Genomic DNA, 22,666 nt, shown 5'->3' with positions numbered 1-22,666 from the left:
ACACAGAAATATGTTTAAACTTGACTTCCTAAAACAAATAGAAATACATATATAAAGCAAATTAAATAAGTATTATTCTATACTAATTTCTTGGCATTATTGCTAATTAAATAACTATGTAATTAATATCTTTATTAATAATTAATTAAACCTGTATGTTACAATATTACATCTCCATTATTAAATAAATAAATAATTAATTAATTTGTTTATTTGCAAATTATTTATAAGTTAAAGGGATCAATAAATCATTGTTTTAAAATAACTCAAACTACTTAGTTAATTTGTATATAAATTGAAATATTTTAGGTAAAAGTTTAATAACAAAAAAGTAATCATGAAGTGTATCATATTAATCGTGGGAGTTTTAGCAATCATAGCTTTAGCTCAAGCTGAGGTAATGCAATTAATTTATTAAATAAAATTTACCAACTTAATATATTTAAATATACATATGTATCTGTTTATGTGTAGGATGAGGCTGCTCAAGCTCCACAATCGGAACCGGATTCAGAACAAGCACCGCAATCTGAAGAACCCCAGGACGATGAAAATGAAAACCAACATCATCACGAACACAGACATCATCAAAAACGTCCATCAGAACAAGAACCACAAGCCGATGAACGTCCTGATGGTAAACCACCAAAACGTACACCAGCAGGTCTCAAGATTGGACTCGGTTTTGATTTCGGCAAATAGATTTGTACTTAATTCCTTAAAAGTATAAACATATCCATACGAAATAATAACCAATAATAAATCATTGCAAAGCAATCTAATGTAATTTTCTTTATTGGAACAATTATAAGTATTGGAGTGACTCTGTTTATATGGAGCGTAAAATGTAGTGGATATTCCCAACTAAAATTAAGGTTTACTTTATTTAAACATACAAATTCTTAAAATGCTTCTCCTAGCACTATTTGGTTGTTGGTATGTTGTTGTTGGTACCAAAGGACAAAAGATAAACTCACTGTTTATTGTTGGTGTTTTGTTTAAGCTTTGATATTTTTACAAATAAAGCTTGAGTGTCTGTAATTGTCATTCACTCTAGTGTTTTATTTGTATAATAGTTTTTCTAAAGCCTTTTGGGAAAAGGTTTCCTGCTGATCTGGTCTAAGCAACCAGTGAAATGTGCATAGGAACTAGCTTATCCCCCAACAATAAATTTCAGTGAATTTATCAATTATTGGGTATTCAGCACACTAATTCTTATCAAAAAAATTAATTTTGTATTCCCGTATAACTTTTTGACGTTTGTTCAGGTTGATGAATGAATTCGATTTCTAGATTTTGATATCTAGAATATAGTATATCCACTTTATGGGGTCGCAAATAAAATATATTGTTTTCTTCGACTAATTGATTGGTTTTTATTCGAAAAACAACCCTAGTTGTACAACAAAAAAACGGTGGTTTATTTGCTTTAAATAAACCGGGTACTTTTTATTACAAATAAAAGCTAGTAGTTTAAAATTGTAACAACTCTTTATATTAATACACACACACACTTATCCCCATTTTCTCAATATCTGGTTATCGTTTTTCGTAACGATAAACCTCGAATTAACATTTTTTTGTATGAGAACTGTCAGTTTATCGTCACGATAAAAAATAACCAGAGATTGAGAAAATAGGGGTTAATGTACAAGAATGCAGTGGGTGTTAACTCTAACAGCGGCTATCATAAACCCACTAACTACTGCAACCGCAGTCACTATACACACTGCCATCTTCATTCGAGTAGCCGTGATTGTTCTTAACGGTCAAAACTAATATATTCGAATTCTAGAGCTTTCGATGTTAATGTTAGCAGCTTAAACATTTAGTGTTGCCATGCTATCAACATTGTTGATAAGTTGAAGCTTCAACTGATGAACATGTTTATAAGCATAATGAATGCTGCATACAGTCGTTACAGACGGTTAAATTTGAATCGCTAATGCAAATTAGTGACAATACTTTTTCGACTTTTTAAAACGAATTCACTCATTAACCTGAACAAATGTTCTTTTTGTCCTTTAATCCAACTTACCAACAAGAAAATAGTGCTAGGAGAAACAGTTTAAGAATTTGTATTTTTAAATAAAGTAAACCTTAATTTTAGTTGGGAATATTCACTACATTTTAAGCTCCATACAAACGGTATCACTCTAATACTTATAATTGTTCCAATAAAGAAAATTATATGTGATTGATTTGTTTTGCAATGATTTATTATTGCTAGTTATTTCGTATGGATATTTTTATACTTTTAAGGAATTAAGTACAAATCTATTTGCCGGTATCTAAATGGAATCCAATGGTCGTTTGTGATGATGTCTGTGTTCGTGATGATGTTGGTTTTCATTTCCATCACCCTGGGGTTCTTCAGATTGCGGTGATTGTTCTGATGGACGTTTGTGATGATGTCTGTGTTCGTGATGATGTTGGTTTTCATTTTCATCGTCCTGGGGTTCTTCAGCTTGTGGTGCTTGTTCTGAATCCGGTTCTGATTGTGGAGCTTGAGCAGCCTCATCCTACACATTAACAGATACATATAATTAAATATATTAAGTTGTTAAATTTTATTTGATAAATTAATTTCATTACATCAGCAATATCAATATTTTTTTATTACAATTTGTTAATTAATAATTTTATTAAATTATTTTTTAATAAGCAGTATTTTTAATTAAGAGAAAATATAAGTATTTCCCATTTATTTCTATTGAAAATAATAACATTTAAATTTCCTCTATGATATGTAAACACAAAAAACCAAAAAATCTTACGATTCTACCTATCTTCACAAAGTGTATACAACAACAAATTCTAACCAACCAGCCAAACTAGCCAGTCGTACTATTCAGTCGAGCTAGCAGTTTTTGTTACGCTGCGTAGTACGAAAAACAAAACTCGAAACTGACAATGCGTAAGCAGCACACACAGAAATGTTTTTGCTGTTGAAGTCGTGTAATCCCAGCAGTTAAGCAATTAGTCAATGTATCCCTTAAAGACAGTAATTGTCACAAATGTCTTATCACTTGGCTGACTCCATTTTATATATTTTGGTCATTTGACACGTGTGTGCACTTTGTAGTGCAGAGAGAAGACAATTGGTTACTTTATGCATCCCAAGTAATCTAGCGTGAAGACAATTGTCACTTAAGTGTCTCTAAGTAATCTAGAGTGTAGTCACTTTAAACGTTTTGTGAGTAATTCGTACAAACTGGTTTTTTACAAATTGTGTTAATATAATTCTCATACAGTTTATTTTTGTTTTTGCTTAAGTATACTGATATCGCATGTAACATAGCATGAAGTCAATAGTCACTTTAGTGTCTCTTAGCAACCTATGGTGAAGTCACTTCAAACTTTTTTTTGTACTGCAGTTTATTTTACCCACCACAAGCGTTGACTACCTTCGATCAGCTATCCAATAGTCACATTGTAATCAAAAGGGTCAATTGACCCCCTGCTTAGGACATGCATGTGTTAAAATAACTAGTCAAGTAACTGATCAAGTAACCAGTTACAAAGCTAGCAAGGTAACTGACGCTATGTAACCAGTTTGTGAATCCAATGCGTTGCCTACTTTGGACCAGCTATTAGACAGTCCCATTGTAATCAAAAAGAGACAATTGACCCCCTGCCTAGGACATGCCCGTGTTAAAATGACTAGTCACGTGGCTATTGAAGTAACTAGCTCCCACCCTAAATGATGGGTAAAATCACTAGTTCGGTACTGTCTCCTAGAACTGCTGGGATCAGTTCGGTAGAGTTGAAAACTGAAACATGGCGGCTGCTGATTCGTTTGGCTGCTGGAAAAAAACAAAATCGATTGCTGCTTGCTGTTGTAATGTGTGTGCACAGTCAACTGTTTTCAGTAACCATGTGATCAAAAACTGAAACTAGTTACTTTTTTTTAAGCATGAGACTGTAAAAAGTTAACTATTCAGTAAAATGCGACTGCTTTTAGTAGTTCTTCGAAACCCTGGCTAAAACCCCCACGATTAATATGATACACTTCATGATTACTTTTTTGTTATTAAATTTTTACTAAAAATATTTCAATTTATATACAAATTAACTAAGTAGTTAATAATTATTGTTCCCTTTAACTTACAAATATTTTCAAGTAAACTAAATTAATTATTTATTTATTTAATAAAGGAGATGTAATAACATTCTGGTTTATTTAATTATTAATAAAAATTAATTAATTAGCAATAATGCCAATAAATTAGCATAGAATAATATTTAATTTGCCTCGTAGATTTCGATTTGTTTTAGGAAGTCAAGTTCCTACATATTTCTGGATTATTTCCAGATCACAATTTGTGAAATATTATTTTTGTCAAAACTGACCTTAACTGTGAAAATGTATTCAAAGCTGCTGTTATTTGTTAAATAGAAAATAACATAAATGTGTTCTTAACTTAGACCCCTTTCACAACACACAGAATAAAATATTTACAAACAAACGTTTTTTTGATACCAAATTTATGTTATAGTATTATTTTTATTTGGTTTTATTAATAATATTGCTGACAACTTTTTAAATAATCAAAAAGGCCTATTTGTTCTTTAATTTTCATAACTTAATGTACTACAAATCAAGTGCATTTTGATATTGTGAAACATTTTTATAATATTTTAAATAATGTGTGATCTGTCATTCAAACTTGTGCACTTTCCATTGCACACTGGAGTCCAAGTAACATGGTGAACCTATGGAATGATAAAGTAAAATTTATTTTAAGCTAGTTTGTATCGAATAAAATTATTCGATCATAAAACTTACTTACCACTTATTACATTTTCTCCCAAGGAGAATCCGGAATAGGGGGCTCAGCATCTGATCATCTTCAATTGCACAAGAACGCTTAAAAATATAACCAATCACTATAATTTAATACTTACCGAACTTTGAATGTAAGCACGACTGCAATAGTACTGATATCATGAACACTTGGTCAGACCATCAAATGGCCAAAGATTGGAAACCATCCGCATAAAGCATTTTTGTATGTTTTTCAAAATATTTATTGTTAGTGGGGAGGGTATAATGCGTTTGTACTGATGTTTGTAACGCCCAAAAATATTGGTCTAACACCCACCTTAAAGTATACCGATCGACTTAGAATCACTTTCTGAGTCGACTAAACGATGTCCTTCCGTCCGTCTGGCTGGTTGGCTGGCTGTCCATGTATACCTTGTGCGCAGAGTAGAGGTCGCAATTTTGAAGATATTTCGATCAAATTTGGTACATATAATTTGTTCGGCCCCAGGACGAAGCCATTGGATGAAATCGGTCCATTATTTCATCTAGCCCCCATACAAATGTCCTCTCGAAATTAGACTTTATCGGTCATAAATGTTTAATTTATATATGTATCTACAAATAAGTTTCATATATACAAAATTCATGTTACGATCGGTTCATAATTAGTCATAGCTCCCATATAGATTCGCTTCCGAAAATCACTTAAACGTGCATAAATCTACTAAAAATTTTGGTATATATACAAAATTCAACAGAAATAACTTTCATTAAGACATAAATCACACGACCTAATTTCAAGGTGATCGGTCCATAATTGGTCATAGCTCCCATATAAGGCTCACTTCCGAAAATCACTCAAAAATATAAATTATTCAAATTTTAAAAGGAAAATGTTTTTGCTCTTTTACTTAGTGTAGGGTATTATATGGTCGGGCTTGACCGACCATACTTTCTTACTTGTTATATTTTCCAATAGTCTGTCAAAGTGTTTTTGTTTCAAAGTAAACAAAAAACTTTACCCCCTGTCTATACTTGACAAATAGTTATCATAACAATAAATGACATTTGTTTTCAAGACAAAGTTGTCTAAGCAAAAGCACTAACAATTTTAACATAGCGAAGCAATAACACTAAAAAATGGAGACTATACCTGATAATTTTTTATCTAGACAACCATTTTGAATATTATCATGATAAAAATGTATCAGGTATAACCAGGGGGTTATATTCATTTAAAAAAAATATTTGATTATATTAAATTGTTTGTTAAAACGAAATAAAATGTTTGTAAACAAAAATTGTTATGTAGAAGTGGTATCTATTATTTAAAATATTATAAAAATGTTTTTTTAAAAAAAAGCGCACTTGATTTGTTTTTGATTATTTATTAAAAAAGTTGTCAGCAATGTTATTAACAGGGAAACCGGAAATATGCTCTAAAAAAAGCGTTTTAGGCGCTTTAAATATGCAGTAAAAACTTTAAAATATGCTTTTAAAGTTTACAAAATATGCTCTTAAAAAACAAACTTTTACATAATTTTTAACCAAAAAAAATTTACTTAAATTTTCAAATAAAAATCGTTGTCTATTGGATCTGAAAACATTTTTAGAAATAGAAAATGTTCTTTCGACATCAACTGATGTTACAGGAGCAAATTTAAAAGACAATATTTCTTTAACACTTAGAACGGTTAAGTTTGAATTAGAACTAAAATTTGATATTTAGATGGAGCTATTATTAAAATAGTGTTTATTTTATATTAAAACAAGTAAGAGAGCTATATTCGGCTGTGCCGAATCTTATATACCCTTCACCTAATTATACTTCAAAATAAAAAATTTAAATATTTTTAGGTGAACAAAAATTTTTTTTTCAGTTTTTTAATTTTTTGGAAAAAAAAAATTTTTTTTTTTAGGTGAAAATTTTTTTTTCAGTTTTTTAATTTTTTGGAAAAAAAAAATTTTTTTTTTTAGGTGAAAATTTTTTTCAGTTTTTTCATTTTTTGGATAAAAAAATTTTTCGAATTGTTTTTTTAAATTTAAAAAAAAAAATATGTTTTTTAATTTTTTTTGGTGAAAAGATATAAGTAAGACAAAATTTGTTTTTGATAAACTCAAAATATGCTATTAAACAGTAAAATATGCTCTAAAAACGCAAAATATGACATAAATATGCTCTTAAAACAAATATATGCAAAAATATGTATTTAAGGGTAAAATATGCAAAAATATGCACTAACAAATCGATGCCAAAATTCTTAAATAGTTCTGAAACGTGTAAATATATTATCCATGTGCTCATTAGACTCACCAGAAAAAACATGCATTTGCATATTTTGGTTTCCCTGGTTATTAATAAAACCAAATAAAAATATACTAAAACATAAATTTGGTATCAAACAAACGTTTGTTTGAAAATATTTTATTCATATTTCATTGTGTAGTGTGAAAGGCGTATAAGTTAAGAACACATTTATGTTATTTTCTATTTAACAAATAACAGCAGCTTTGAATACATTTTCACAGTTAAGGTCAGTTTTGACAAAAATAATATTTCACAAATTGTGATCTGGAAATAATCCAGAAATATGTAGAAACTTGACTTCCTAAAACAAATAGAAATATATAAAGCAAATTAAATATTATTCTATGCTAATTTCTTGGCATTATTGCTAATTAAATAACTATGCAATTAATTAATCTTTATTAATAATTAAATAAACCAGAATGTTATTACATCTCCCTTTTTAAATAAATAATTAATTTAGTTTATTTGCAAATATTTGTAAGTTGAAGGGAACAATAATTGTATCATTGTTTTAAAATAACTCAAACTACTTAGTTAATTTGTATATAAATTGAAATATTTTTAGTAAAAGTTTAATAACAAAAAAGTAATCATGAAGTGTATCATATTAATCGTGGGAGTTTTAGCCATCTTAGCTTTAGCTCAAGCTGAGGTAATGAAATTAATTTATTAAATAAAATTTAACAACTTAATATATTTAGTATAATATCTGTACGTTTTTTATTAATATATGTATCTGTTAATGTGTAGGATGAGGCTGCTCAAGCTCCACAATCAGAACCGGATTCAGAACAAGCACCACAAGCTGAAGAACCCCAGGACGATGAAAATGAAAACCAACATCATCACGAACACAGACATCATCACAAACGTCCATCAGAACAATCACCGCAATCTGAAGAACCCCAGGGTGATGGAAATGAAAACCAACATCATCACGAACACAGACATCATCACAAACGACCATCAGAACAAGCACCGCAATCTGAAGAACAACAAACAGATAAACGTCCTGATGATAAACCACCTAAACGTACACCAGTTTTCGGCATTGGATTCCATTTAGATACCGGCAAATAGATTTGTACTTAATTCCTTAAAAGTATAAAAATATCCATACGAAATAACTAGCAATAATAAATCATTGCAAAACAAATCAATCACATATAATTTTCTTTATTGGAACAATTATAAGTATTAGAGTGATACCGTTTGTATGGAGCTTAAAATGTAGTGAATATTCCCAACTAAAATTAAGGTTTACTTTATTTAAAAATACAAATTCTTAAACTGTTTCTCCTAGCACTATTTTCTTGTTGGTAAGTTGGATTAAAGGACAAAAAGAACATTTGTTCAGGTTAATGAGTGAATTCGTTTTAAAAAGTCGAAAAAGTATTGTCACTAATTTGCATTAGCGATTCAAATTTAACCGTCTGTAACGACTGTATGCAGCATTCATTATGCTTATAAACATGTTCATCAGTTGAAGCTTCAACTTATCAACAATGTTGATAGCATGGCAACACTAAATGTTTAAGCTGCTAACATTAACATCGAAAGCTCTAGAATTCGAATATATTAGTTTTGACCGTTAAGAACAATCACGGCTACTCGAATGAAGATGGCAGTGTGTATAGTGACTGCGGTTGCAGTAGTTAGTGGGTTTATGATAGCCGCTGTTAGAGTTAACACCCACTGCATTCTTGTACATTAACCCCTATTTTCTCAATCTCTGGTTATTTTTTATCGTGACGATAAACTGACAGTTCTCATACAAAAAAATGTTAATTCGAGGTTTATCGTTACGAAAAACGATAACCAGATATTGAGAAAATGGGGATAAGTGTGTGTGTGTATTAATATAAAGAGTTGTTACAATTTTAAACTACTAGCTTTTATTTGTAATAAAAAGTACCCGGTTTATTTAAAGCAAATAAACCACCGTTTTTTTGTTGTACAACTAGGGTTGTTTTTCGAATAAAAACCAATCAATTAGTCGAAGAAAACAATATATTTTATTTGCGACCCCATAAAGTGGATATACTATATTCTAGATATCAAAATCTAGAAATCGAATTCACTCATCAACCTGAACAAACGTCAAAAAGTTATACGGGAATACAAAATTAATTTTTTTGATAAGAATTAGTGTGCTGAATACCCAATAATTGATAAATTCACTGAAATTTATTGTTGGGGGATAAGCTAGTTCCTATGCACATTTCACTGGTTGCTTAGACCAGATCAGCAGGAAACCTTTTCCCAAAAGGCTTTAGAAAAACTAAAGATATTATACAAATAAAACACTAGAGTGAATGACAATTACAGACACTCAAGCTTTATTTGTAAAAATATCAAAGCTTAAACAAAACACCAACAATAAACAGTGAGTTTATCTTTTGTCCTTTGGTACCAACAACAACATACCAACAACCAAATAGTGCTAGGAGAAACATTTTAAGAATTTGTATTTTTAAATAAAGTAAACCTTAATTTTAGTTGGGAATATCCACTACATTTTACGCTCCATATAAACAGAGTCACTCCAATACTTATAATTGTTCCAATAAAGAAAATTACATTAGATTGCTTTGCAATGATTTATTATTGGTTATTATTTCGTATGGATATGTTTATACTTTTAAGGAATTAAGTACAAATCTATTTGCCGAAATCAAAACCGAGTCCAATCTTGAAACCTACTGGTGTACGTTTTGGTGGTTTACCATCAGGACGATCATCGGCTTGTGGTTCTTGTTCTGATGGACGTTTTTGATGATGTCTGTGTTCGTGATGATGTTGGTTTTCATTTTCATCGTCCTGGGGTTCTTCAGATTGAGGAGCTTGTTCTGAATCCGGTTCTGATTGTGGAGCTTGAGCAGCCTCATCCTACACATAAACATATATTTAAATATATTAAGTTGTTAAATTTTATTTAATAAATTAATTTCATTACCTCGGCTTGAGCTAAAGCTAAGATGGCTAAAACTCCCACGATTAATATTATACACTTCATGATTACTTTTTTGTTATTAAATTTTTACTAAAATTATTTCAATTTATATACAAATTAACTAAGTAGTTTGAGTTATATTAAAACAATGATTTATTGATCCCTTTAACTTATAAATAATTTGCAAATAAACAAATTAATTAATTATTTATTTATTTAATAATGGGGATGTAATATTGTAACATACTGGTTTATTTAATTATTAATAAAGATATTAATTACATTGTTATTTAATTAGCAATAATGCCAAGAAATTAACATAGAATAATATTTAGTTTGCCTCGTAGATTTCGATTTATTTTTGGAATTGAAGTTTCTTCATATTGCTGGATTATTTCCAGATCACAATTTTTAAAATATTGTTTTTCTAAAAACTGACCTTGACTGTGAAAATGTATTCAAAGCTGATGTTTTTTGTTATATAGAAAATAACATAAATATGTTTTTAACTTTAACATAGACAGGATTTTTCATAACATTATTGTCCAGTTTATAAAAACTTCAAGTTCAGCAATAAATTGTGTTTTAAGTTTTAATATATTTAATAGGACACATTTTATACCCACCATCAAATAATTTCTTGAGTTTGCTATTATGGCTGTAAGCATCGATATATCGGTCATAGAGCCACAAATTCTGGATCCATATAAAATCCTAAGACATTCTAGCTACGACTGTAAATCTGTTGAATGATCGATAGGCGCTATTGCTTTTAATTTCGTGCGAAAGAAGTGCTGCGTATGTTATTTCGTGTGGAAAAATAAGGTTGCCAGATGTATTTCACATGTTTTCCACAATAAAAACAGTGTACAACTTTTGCGAAATTATTTCGCATATATTTCATTCCAAATATTTTATATGTAATTTGACAGCATTTCGCTCAAAATTTTGAACAGAGTATCTAGCTTTAGATGCATAAATTAGCTTATATAGCAACAAGTGTTTGTGTAAAATTTGTTTATGGACCGATGTTTACCATTATCAGTACCAAACATTCTTGATCAACAGAGAATATTTGGGGAAAATTTCATCCTTATAGGTTCTTCCCTCTAGTAAATACCAACAAATAAGTATATACATTCCTAACTAATCCCTGAAATATATGTAATCCTACATTTATTCTTCTATTGTTATGTATTAATGATGTAAAATACTATAATGTTCGTGTGTAAAATTGTTGCCATTCGTTTACAAAAGAAAAATATTACCACCAAAAGGAAGGAAGTGTACCACCTCTTAGAAAATATTACGTTATAACTTTTGCTTTTCTTTGTTCAATGGTTCATTAGTTTAGGAAAGAATAGGAAATACCATTAGATGGAAAACAAGTTAGAGTGCTATGTAAGGACTGAGATCGTAAAATTTTTAACACACGTTTTTCATTAAAACTTTTAACCCAAGTATTATTTGATTTTTTTTTTGATCAAGTTACCTTTGTAAAGCATGTCAGTTATTATGTTTACTGTAAATTTTGTTCATTTATTGGTAATCTGATTAAAATGAGTGACCAGAAAAAAGTGCGTACTAAAATTACTAAATATTTTCAACAAAACCCAACTTGGTCTTACAAAAAGGTGGCCAAACAATCAAAGGTCTGCTATCAAACTGTTTCCAATGTTATTAAACAGTACCGAGAGAATTTGTCCGTTGATATAAAACCTGGTTCAGGTAAAAGGAATGGTCCATATAATGTTTTTAAAGCCAAAAAAAAAAATAGAAAGCATTTTCAAAAGAGCTCTTAATACCTCCAGTAAGAAAGCAGTCCGGTTAGGTCAGTACTCGGACCAATGCAGGTTTAAAAGCATACAAGTCTCAAAAAGTAGCTGACATGAACTCTGCTAAAAATTTAGAGACCATCAATTTTGGTACATTTTTGGCCCAAGGACCAAGCCTATTGAAACTAGCTGAAATAGGTCCATTATTTCACCTAGCCCCCATACAAATGTCCTTCCGAAATTGGACTTTATCGGTCATAAATGTTTAATTTATAAATGTATCTCCACAAATTGAGCTCCAAATAAGTTTTATATGTACAAAATTCATGTCACCAAATTTTGTTACGATCGGTCCATAATTAGTCATAGCTCCCATATAGACCCGCTTCCGAAAATCACTTTAACGTGCATAAATCGCTTTAAAATGTTGGTATACTCACAAAATTCAATATAGTTGACTTTCATATAGATATAAATCACACGACCTAATGTAATGGTGATCGGTCCATAATTGGTCATAGCCCCCATATAAGGCCCACTTCCGAAAATCACTCAAAAATATAAATTATTGAAATTTTAAAAGAAAAATGTTTTTGCTCTTTTACTTAGTGTAGGGTATTATACTTTCTTACTTGTTTTTTTTATATGAAACAAGTCATTCCCACTAAGCCGATCCCACCAAATTTCAGCCAAAAATAAAAGAAAGTGATACAGACAAAGCTAAAAGACTATCCAGATTATTTTCTTTCTGCTCCGATCTCACCCATTTTTTGCTAAACTTCGTACATTGGTACTAATTTTAGAGACTTTCACAATTATTGTTCCCCAAATATTCGAAAATAACTAATAGAATCCAGCAAATTTTCTAAAATTATAAAAAAAAAATGTTTCGGAAAAAGTTTGAAGAATCCTGCAATTTTAGTTATCCAGATATTCAAAATTGACTAAGTACTTTGTATGGAAGGGTCCATACCCATGGTCGAATTCCGTCCATTTTCAGACAATTTATGTAAAATGATAAGTGAGCCATTCGGGTTCGAATTGATTCGTATAAAGTTTGAAGAGTCACAGTTATAGTTCTGTAGATATTCGAAAATACTTTGCATGGGAGGCGCCTCGGCCATTAAACTAAGTTTCTGCCAGACTATGTAAAACTATAAGAGAGATATTCGGAAAAAGTTTGAAGTATATCGTAATTATAGTTCTCAAAATATTTAGAAATAACTATTTACTTTGTATGGGATGTGACTCACCCCCAGTTTCCATCCCTCCTATTTTTCGTTGAACTTCATGCAGTGATAAGAAATTGATTCATATGAAGTTTGAAGACTTTACCAATTATAGTATTCCGGATATTTGAAAATACCTATTTACTTTGTATGGGTCAATGGACAATCCCGCCCTTTTTGGGGTAAACAGTGCACAATGGTAACGAAGTAAATCTTGCGAAGCTTTACATACACAGTGGTAGTTTACGAGATATTTCATAAAAGCTATTAACTTTGTATGGGGGGTGCCACGCCTACTTAAAATTTCAAAATATATATATTATAAAATTACAAATTTCGTTTATATATAGGAATATACGGTCAATCCTCCTATAAGGTTACAAACAAACAAACAAATAAACAGACATAAATATGGATAAATACAAAATTACTATTCGACGTTGCACAGTGGTATGAGAAAAAAAAGATGGAAATAAATCTGTAACTTCTAAACCCTTAGTCCAATTTGAATGAAATTTCTATATATGTAAGTTTTTTGAAATCGGGACATAAACGAAGAAATATGATTATTTTTAAAATTGAACATACCCGAGGTGTCCTACTTTAGGGACCCCTGGTCCCGCTCGTGGTGGCGTCATGAGGTCCGAGTTCAAAACTTAAACTCGACAACACTTCCTCTTTGCGCATATGAAATTTCGTTTAAATTGGACTAAGGGTTTAGAAGTTACAGATTTATTTCCCTCTTTTTTTTCTCATACCACTGTGCGTTGCCGAATCTTTGATTTATCAAAAGTTACACAAATCTGTCCAAAGTTTGATATCATTGTCACTAGCGGTATTCACTGTTAAGTGCGAATGGTCTAGCATCATTGCAAATGCAAAATTTTACCGTAATCCAATAACAAAATACACACAAAAACATTTACAATTTTACATTTGCAATGATGCAATACCATTCGCACTTAATACTGAACTCCGATACTGAATGTGGCTAATTTCAAGTCAGATAGTGCATGATTGATGCATTTATAAATACGAACTCCATGTTTTTCTATTTCAACCTAATTATTATAAATGTCATTCTCAATATCACTTTCGACAACCGTTTCAAAATCACATTCGCCATCACTTTCAACACCACTTTAATCTAAGTTAATATTTTGATTATTAATTGCGATTCTTCTAATATTGCGATAGCATATGTTCATGTTTTGACGCTTAAATTTCTGTTTCTAAATCAATTTTAAAATTATTAATTTTTTACTAAATAACAAATATTTTATTCCGTAACTTTTATTTTCATGGGTTCAAGTCCTAAATTAAATATTTTGAAAGACTTGTTTTTAGAATTGTAACTTCTTGCATTAATATTTATATGTATATATACAGTGATAAAAAGACTCCCTTTATCTTAGTTATTTGTCGAATTTTAGAAACAATACAATTTTATGTTAGTCATTATTACTTATTTAAATTTGGAATTATGAAAAATTTTAAGCAATTTAATAAATTGAATTTATTCGTTTTATTCGATTATTCTACATAAAATTGTTCGAATTATTCGAAAATGGTTATTTTTAAATTGTTCGAATAATTATTCGTAAGAAATTATTCGATTAATCAAACGATCATTACTCGAATGAATACCCTACTATTGACGCTTCCAAGTTAGGATCTATCTACGTTCCAAATTTCAATAAAATCGGTTCAGCCGTTTATGCGTTGTTGTCAAAAATCATATTCATACGAAATTTATTCCAGATGAGGAGCTCGAACAAAATGAAAATATTTCGATTACTCAAAGGCTAAAAGAACAATAACAAAACCAAATTATAATGTAGATTTGCAACTTGCAAAAGAAATAGATCATTTTATTTCTGAACGATCAAGAGGAAAATATTTGCAAAGGGTTTTGCCAATGTGAAAGATGTTTTTCGGCAGCAGCATATGTCGGAAACAAAATTCGTTCTAGAATGAAGGATGAACCATAGATGCAATAGTATTCGTAAGAAGCTATTTACAATAAATACTAATTATAACTTTCACTTTCGTGAGAAAGTCATATATAAGTTTGTCATTCTGTTTGTAATTTCCACAATATAATTTTCCGACCCTATAAAGTATATACAGTAGCCCAATAAAGTCTACATACCAGAATTCAAATTAAATTTCTTTCGTTGAAAGCTGTATTTGTAAGTTAAAAGTAGTGAAATATATTTGTTAAACAAATAAATTCACACTAAAAAAATTAAAACAACATCACTTAAGTCGGGTTTAGCAAGATTTCCTATCACTTCCAAAATTTCACCGTTATTAAATTTTTTGATTCTGAGTCAAATAACGAAAATTTTTTTTTGTTTTTTTTTGGCTTTAATGTTCAAAATATTATGAAACTTAATAGTCCCGCCCACCCAAAAGTAGGCGTGACCGAGAATAAATTTTTCGTTATTTTACTCAGAATCAATAACTCTAATAACTGTGAACTTTTGGTCGTTATTTGAATTTGTTTTTGCTAAAATCGACATAAGACATTTATTATATATCTCATAAAAAAACTAAAAAAACTGCTTTAAATTAAAGTAACATAATAATTTTTCCTGTATGTAGACTTTCTTGGGCTACTGTATATTGCATATATTATATTCTGGATCCTTATAGATAGCGGAGTTGATTAAGCCATGTCCGTCAGTCTGTCTGTTGAAATCAATTTTCTGAAAACCCTTCAATAATTCTGTCAGACATGCTTTCAAGAAGTTTCCTATTTAAAATCAGCAAAATCGGATCACAAATTACTGAGATATGAGGAAAAACCAGGGCAACATCGATTTTTGACCTATATCTGGATTACTAAGTCATTAATATAGACAATATGGATATCTAATGATAGATATTTCAAAGACCTTTGCAACGATGTATATAAGACCATAGTAAGTTGGACCTACAATGGGTCAAAATCGGAAAAAATACATTTTGTAGCGAATGTATATGTGTACTGTAAATGAATATGTACTGTACAGAACACTAACATACTGAATGTTAAGGTATCACTAGAGTGTTTTAAGATTGTATGGTCGAAAAAAATTGTCTAGGTACAGGCTAGAATTGTTCTATGTATTGTAGAAAAATTAGAGTTGGGTTGTTCATGAACGAACAAGTTCAATTTAACAATTCAGTTAAATGAACAGTGTGATGCTGTTCAATCATCTTGTTCTTTATTGTTCTTTTTATTCACTTTATTCCTTTTGGTCGTTTGACATTACTGTAGATGTTTGAAATTTATCTTTTGAAAATTCTTTGAAATGGGATTTATGTTTGAAATTTATATAATTACCTTCTTCTTTCCTTCTTTCCTTCATTATTAAAGTCATTTAATAATAGATCAATTTTCGTTTTGTTCACAGCAAAGACATTAACCGAGTAATTGTTCATTCACTTAGTGCAGTCAAACACCATGGAATAGAAATTAACAACTGAACAAAACGAACAAACTTGTTCATTTATTTGTTCTGAACAAAAATGACCAATCAGTAAAAAGAATGATTTATATTTTTATAATAAATTTTGGTTAGGGTAAAAGTAGATAAAATTCTACATCATTATCTGTAAAAATAAATCAACTATGTTGTTTACTTTATTTTCAGTGAGCGGTCAAAGTTAGCAAATTATTGCTGTTTTTAAAAAAAAGTGAACAAATTGGAAATTTTTACAATTCAAGCGATTATTGTTAGTATTAAATCTATTAAAAGTAAATCTTTTATAATGACACCTTCAACATCAGGTATTAAAGTATATAGTATTTTCTTTTTTATAAAAATTATGTGTATATATTTTTAATATTTTTTTTTAAAAAAGGTCTAAAATTGGGATAATTTCCACATTTTAAGTTAGTAATAGCTGAAATTAGTTTTATAGATTTTAGAATAGTATAGGATATAAGCTTATATTTAAGAAAAAAGAAGTCCAGACAATGCCCGGCCCTTTTTTATACCCTTCAGCTTCGTGAGAAGGGTATATATAAGTTTGTCATTCCGTTTGTAATTTCTACATTTTTCATTTCCGACCCTATAAAGTATATATATTCTGGATCCTTATAGATAGCGGAGTCGATTAAGCCATGTCCGTCTGTCTGTCTGTCTGTCTGTCTGTCTGTCTGTCTGTCTGTCTGTCTGTCTGTCTGTCTGTCTGTCTGTCTGTCTGTCTGTCTGTCTGTCTGTCTGTCTGTCTGTCTGTCTGTCTGTCTGTCTGTCTGTCTGTCTGTCTGTCTGTCTGTCTGTCTGTCTGTCTGTCTGTTATCTGAAGGCCCCAGATAACTCCGGGATCCAAATCTTCAACAATTCTGTCAGACATACTTTCGAGAATTTTGCTATTTAAAATCAGCAAAATCCGTCCATAAATAACGGAGATATGAGCAAAAATCCGAGACAACCTCTGAAAATTTCATCAAAAAACACAATGTATTGCATGCTTTGACAAAAAAGCAACAAAACGTATGGTTGGATGTGCAAGCTTTGCGTATTTTGTTTTTTTTGTGTTTTGTTTCTTTTGGAGTTGTTGTTGTTTTTTATACAACTAAACTTTTGTTTGGTTCAGGGTTTCGATATTCAGCTCTAGCAACATATTTCTTACATTTGACTATGCAATAAATATGAAATTATCTCATTTCATCACAATCAGCTAATATAAATATTCATACTGTTCGTTCGTATTACTATTAAAATTGCAATGCTAGTCTGCAATTTTTAGTAGCAAACACAATCCATTGCATATCCACCAAAATATATGTTCGTGCTTTAGTACCACACACAGTTTTTCTGTCGTGCTAATATTGCACTCCATTCGTTTTATTTTGTTGTGCTGGCAAACTTTTCTAGCAAAAATACACACTTCTGTAGTTGTGCTATAGCACAATTGACATTTCTGCAATTGATGCTATCAGTTGCTGTTCTTGATAAGTGCATAACAACATATCAGTAAACACACCCAATGTACAGTTGGGCAGAATCAAAATTTTTTTGAAATATATCTGGCATTTCTAAACGGCTGATCTGATCAGGATAAAATTGACGCGGGCATAGCCAAGGAGTATTCGAGTTTAAATTATTGAAATGGGACCTACAAATGCCTCAGGGGCGGCGCTATGGGGGCTCAGAATAGGGTACCTTCGTCATGCAAAATTTTTAAACACGTGCCATTTTTTTGTTTCCCATTCGATTTCAAAGAGTTTTATATGTTTAGAAAGCGCTCGCCTATGTCTTGAAAAAATATGCTTGTGTGTGCTATTTATCTCTTATACTTTTCGAGTTATAGGCATTTCAAAATTGAAATTTTAAAATTTTGCCATACCTTGGTCCGCTTTTTTAAAAATATAGGTCGTACTTTTGTACCGAACGGGCTCGATTTTTTTTTGTTAGTTAGACAACTAAATTATCAGTAATATACAAAATATTTCAGAGTAATATCGATTATAGATCCAAAAATAAACGATTTTCAATTTAAGAATTCAAAAAATAGTAGATTTTTGCTGTTTTTTGGATGAAAAGGTGACTTAAATCTTTTTTATTAAAAAAAAACTTTCTTTAAGAACATATAACAATTTTATGTTTTTCTGTAAGGTAGCTTTACAGAGAACATTTTGATATAAAAAACATGTCCTATTTTTTGAACATGTTGCCCTTTCGTCCTTCGGAATTTGACCTATTTTTTGATAAAAATTTCAACTTTGGGCCACATGTTCTAAAATCCCAAAGTTGGGATCAAAAAACGGAAAGCAGCTTTAGAAACCTTGATTTGTTCCCTATTTATCCCCAAAGTATTTTCCCAGCCCCGAAGGAAATGTAGACCATATGGTTAAAATTGTAAAAAATACCATTTTCGGGATTTTCGCTTAAATTTTTAGGAATTGTGGGATTCCTTTTAACCTTTTGAAAAGTTTTTTTACACTTTGTAATTTGGAATGACAAATTTAAAAAACGTTGAAAATTTCATTGAGTTTTGCTAATAAATAAAGATTTTATTACAGATTACATATTTATTGAGTTTCTAAAACTAAAATTTTTATCAAAATTTTAATAGGATTGCAAATACATATTAGGAACAATTTGATCCACATTTATTCCGAACATTTTTTTTTTCTTGTTTAGATATTTTAATTTTTGGTCTTACAAAAAAAATGCAAGTCAATATCTCAGTTAGATTCAAAAATATTTACACTAATGAATAATCGTTAGTTCGTATTACATACTTGACAATAAAATAACTAGCAGCATCCAAATAGCCAAAAAACAAGAAATATCAATGCAACCATAGCAAAGCAACCAAAGAAATGTAAATTGCTGCCAGAGAAAATTGATAGCACAACAAAACAAAAACGAATGCTGACGCGCAATATTAGTTCGGCAAAAAAGTGTGTATGCTGCTATAGCACGAACATATATTTTGGTTGTTGTGCTACAATAACGAGTTGACAACTGGTTGTATCTGCTACTAGAAATTGCAAACTAACTTTGCAATTTGTATAGTAATATATGAATAGTAACAGCAATTTATATTAGCAGAGTTATACAAAATTATAATAGTAACTATATTTTTAGTATGCAGATTGATAAAAATGTATATTTACTGCAATTGACGGCTAATATAGTAGCAATTGTAAACCCTGGTTTGGTTGTGTGTTGGTTTTTTTGACAAAAAATCAACAAATCGTATGTTTGAATGTGCATGCTTTGCGTATTTTGTTTTTCTTTTGTGTTTTGTTTCTTTTGGCGTTGTTGTTTTTTATACAATTAAACGTATGTTTGGATGTGTGTTGGTTTCATTGCCTTGCGTATTTTGTTTTTGTTTTTTCTTTTGGTGTTCTGTTTCGTTTGGCGTTGTTGTTGTTTTTTGTGTTCTTGATAAATTTAGGATGCTGTACGCTGAAAGTGGGCAATGTACATACATATATACTAATTATAAAAAATAATAATGCATCCACAACAAAGGTGAAGGGTATATAAGATTCGGCATAGCCGAATATAGCACTCTTACTTGTTTATTTTAATTTTTGTGTAAAAGCTCTGGTTGTCAATTATTTAACAATACCAGTAAATGATAACAACGATGAAGATAGTGATGATGATAATGATGAAGAAGAATATAATAATAATGATGAAGATAATGAAGCTTATGATAATTGGGATATTTGTGGTGAATTTAAGAATGCAGAATAATACAAATATTTTAATATATTTTTTATTAAGAAGGTAAAGCGAAACCCAAAACTTTTAAATTTTTTTATTTTTTCAGATTAATTTTTACTGAATTTAATGAAAGAAAAACTGGATACAAATTTATTCTAATAGGAATAAATATTACTATTATTTTACCCCCATATGCATAAACAGTTTATAAATTTATCAAAGGTTTATGAAACAGATTTTGTATGGAAATTTAATTTAAATATATTTTGCGAAAATTATATTTTTCCGAAAAACAGTTTACATTTTTTTTTTTTAATTTTTTTTTAAAGCTGTGTTTTTATGTATTTATGATTATTCGTTACAAAAATTTATAATATTCTCTTTTGTGAATTTTTTAAAAAAAATTTTACATTTCTAAAATTTTGTGAACAACAAAAATTAAAATTTAAATTAAATATATACTAATATAAATCAGACCATAACTGTTATAAGAAATATCTAAAAAAATTTAGCCATAACTGTTATATTGTAGAAATAAATTTTTGTTTCTTTAAATAATAGTTACTCTCAATGAAAATAAGTTTTGCTTTTCAATAAGAGTTATTCATAATAAATATTTTTTTCGTTGCTCATAACTTTTATTTTTGATTTTTATGTTTTTACGTTGCCTTATAAGAGTTATTCATAATAAATATTTTTTACGTTACACATAACTTTTATTTTAGATTTATAGTTTTTTAGGTTGCTTAATAAGAGTTATTAACAAAAAATATTTTTTTCGTTACTCATAACTGTTATTTTCGATTTAATTTCACTTGAAGTATCTCCACTTCAACCAATATCCGATTTTCTGATTGACGAATCGACGAATCTAAATACGTAATCGTTGTTCGGAACATCAATTAGAGAACTTGAAGTGGATTTATCTTCAGAAGATGACAAAGGCAATACATCGCGAGAGTTATTAGCAGCTATAGCTGAAATAGAGAGCTTTAAACCTATGAGACTGGACGTAGAAGCCGATTTGTTGCAATATTAGGAAGAGAAAAAGGATACTTTTGCAATTTTTAAATAAATTGGTCCATATTGTCTATGCACTGCCGGCTAAACGGCTTTCTGTTGAAAGAGCATTTTCTGCTTTGCGTATTTTGTTGACTGAGAAAAGGTGCAACTTGGCGGACAATGCGTTTGCTAAAACATTGATTGTGATTGTAAAATGCTGTGTGTTTATGTATTTATAATTATTCATTACTAAAAAATTATAATATTCTCTTTTGTGACTTTTTTGAAAAAATTTGTAAATTTATACAATTTTGTGTAAAACAAAAATTGGATTTTAAACATGCACTTAAAGGGTTAAACAATTTTTTTTTTACCTTTTTTTTCTAAAATGCTGCGTTTTAATGTGCTTATAATAACTCTGCAATAAAAAGTATTATATATAAAGTATAGTTTTTGTAAAAATTTTGCCATTAAATAATTACTTTTGCAATTTAATTTAAACGAATCGAAATGTGTACGTAATTGTCGTTCTAATCTATACATATAATTTCTTAGTATGTTAGGATGTTGCTATGTATGTCCTATTCTCTTTCCGCAACTTTCTGAAGCCATCTGATGACATGGGAAGCTGAAATTTGGCATAATTAAAGTAGCTTTGTTCAATAACTAAAAGTTGTTACTAGTTAGTAACAATTGTTACTGGAAAAGCGTTCATTAACCAGTGTTGCCACTTCATGTGTAATTACACATATTGTGTAATTGAGTGAATGTGTAATTCATGTGTAATTTTAAATTCCAATTATATCCAAAATGTCTTTTATCTATATTTTGGATTTTAATTGAATGAATGAATTATGGATTGTTCACTGAAATAAATATGTACATTTATATGAGGGAAAGTAGCTATATCCTCTATTTTAGTTGATAAATACAAATCCAGTATCTCTAAATGTATTCATATTTATTATATTGTACTCGTTTGTTACTCAGTATAATGGAATTATATGTACTAGGATCGCCCGGTGGCCGAAATTCGAAAACCATATATGTTTTATTAATATTGGTGGACAATAACATACTTAAAAGTTTACCACAAATCACATTTGAACTAAATTAACATTAAGGTTTGCAGAAAAATACGATAAGTAATTTGGAGATTGCTATGTTCGGTTTTCAAAGTGGACATATCGCCGTTTGTGATAGTTTTGTTTGCGTAATATTGGTAATAGAAACTAAATTTTAATTTATATACATATAAGACTTTTAATTTCAACATGAATATAAAACAACAAATACTATTCAATAACTATACATTTTTACAAGTCATTACAAATGGTTATTGGAAAAACGTTAATTTTCAAAATAACCCAAAATCGAAAATTTGTATTTTTATAATTTTAAATTGTTTATAGAATATGGGTAACGGTATTTACAGATAACGGTATAAACT

The 22,666-nt window shown here is 29.5% G+C and overlaps 3 protein-coding genes across 3 annotated transcripts; 2 read left to right on the top strand and 1 right to left on the bottom strand.

Annotated features, from left to right (window-relative positions):
• Positions 1 to 337: 337 nt before the first annotated feature.
• LOC135960067 (protein TonB-like) lies at positions 338 to 771 on the top strand. The gene is made up of 2 exons (XM_065511265.1): positions 338 to 397; positions 475 to 771. The coding sequence occupies exons 1-2, from the start codon at positions 338 to 340 to the stop codon at positions 700 to 702; spliced, it is 288 nt and encodes a 95-aa protein (XP_065367337.1). The 3' UTR covers positions 703 to 771.
• Positions 772 to 7,628: 6,857 nt separating this feature from the next.
• On the top strand, positions 7,629 to 8,374 carry LOC135962473 (protein TonB-like). The gene is made up of 2 exons (XM_065514427.1): positions 7,629 to 7,731; positions 7,830 to 8,374. Exons 1-2 carry the CDS (start codon positions 7,672 to 7,674, stop codon positions 8,157 to 8,159), a joined length of 390 nt encoding a protein of 129 aa, XP_065370499.1. The 5' UTR covers positions 7,629 to 7,671; the 3' UTR covers positions 8,160 to 8,374.
• A 1,278-nt stretch (positions 8,375 to 9,652) lies between these two features.
• On the bottom strand, positions 9,653 to 10,154 carry LOC135960131 (protein TonB-like). Its single transcript, XM_065511355.1, has 2 exons — positions 10,036 to 10,154; positions 9,653 to 9,968 (listed from the first exon to the last, which is right to left on the bottom strand). The coding sequence occupies exons 1-2, from the start codon at positions 10,093 to 10,095 to the stop codon at positions 9,741 to 9,743; spliced, it is 288 nt and encodes a 95-aa protein (XP_065367427.1). The 5' UTR covers positions 10,096 to 10,154; the 3' UTR covers positions 9,653 to 9,740.
• Positions 10,155 to 22,666: the final 12,512 nt, after the last annotated feature.

Source organism: Calliphora vicina, chromosome 5 (genome assembly GCF_958450345.1).
Source record: "Calliphora vicina chromosome 5, idCalVici1.1, whole genome shotgun sequence".
In the NCBI taxonomy this organism is placed as follows: domain Eukaryota; kingdom Metazoa; phylum Arthropoda; class Insecta; order Diptera; family Calliphoridae; genus Calliphora; species Calliphora vicina.
Note: the sequence above shows the minus strand (reverse complement) of the source record. Positions and strands in the feature narration are given on the sequence as shown.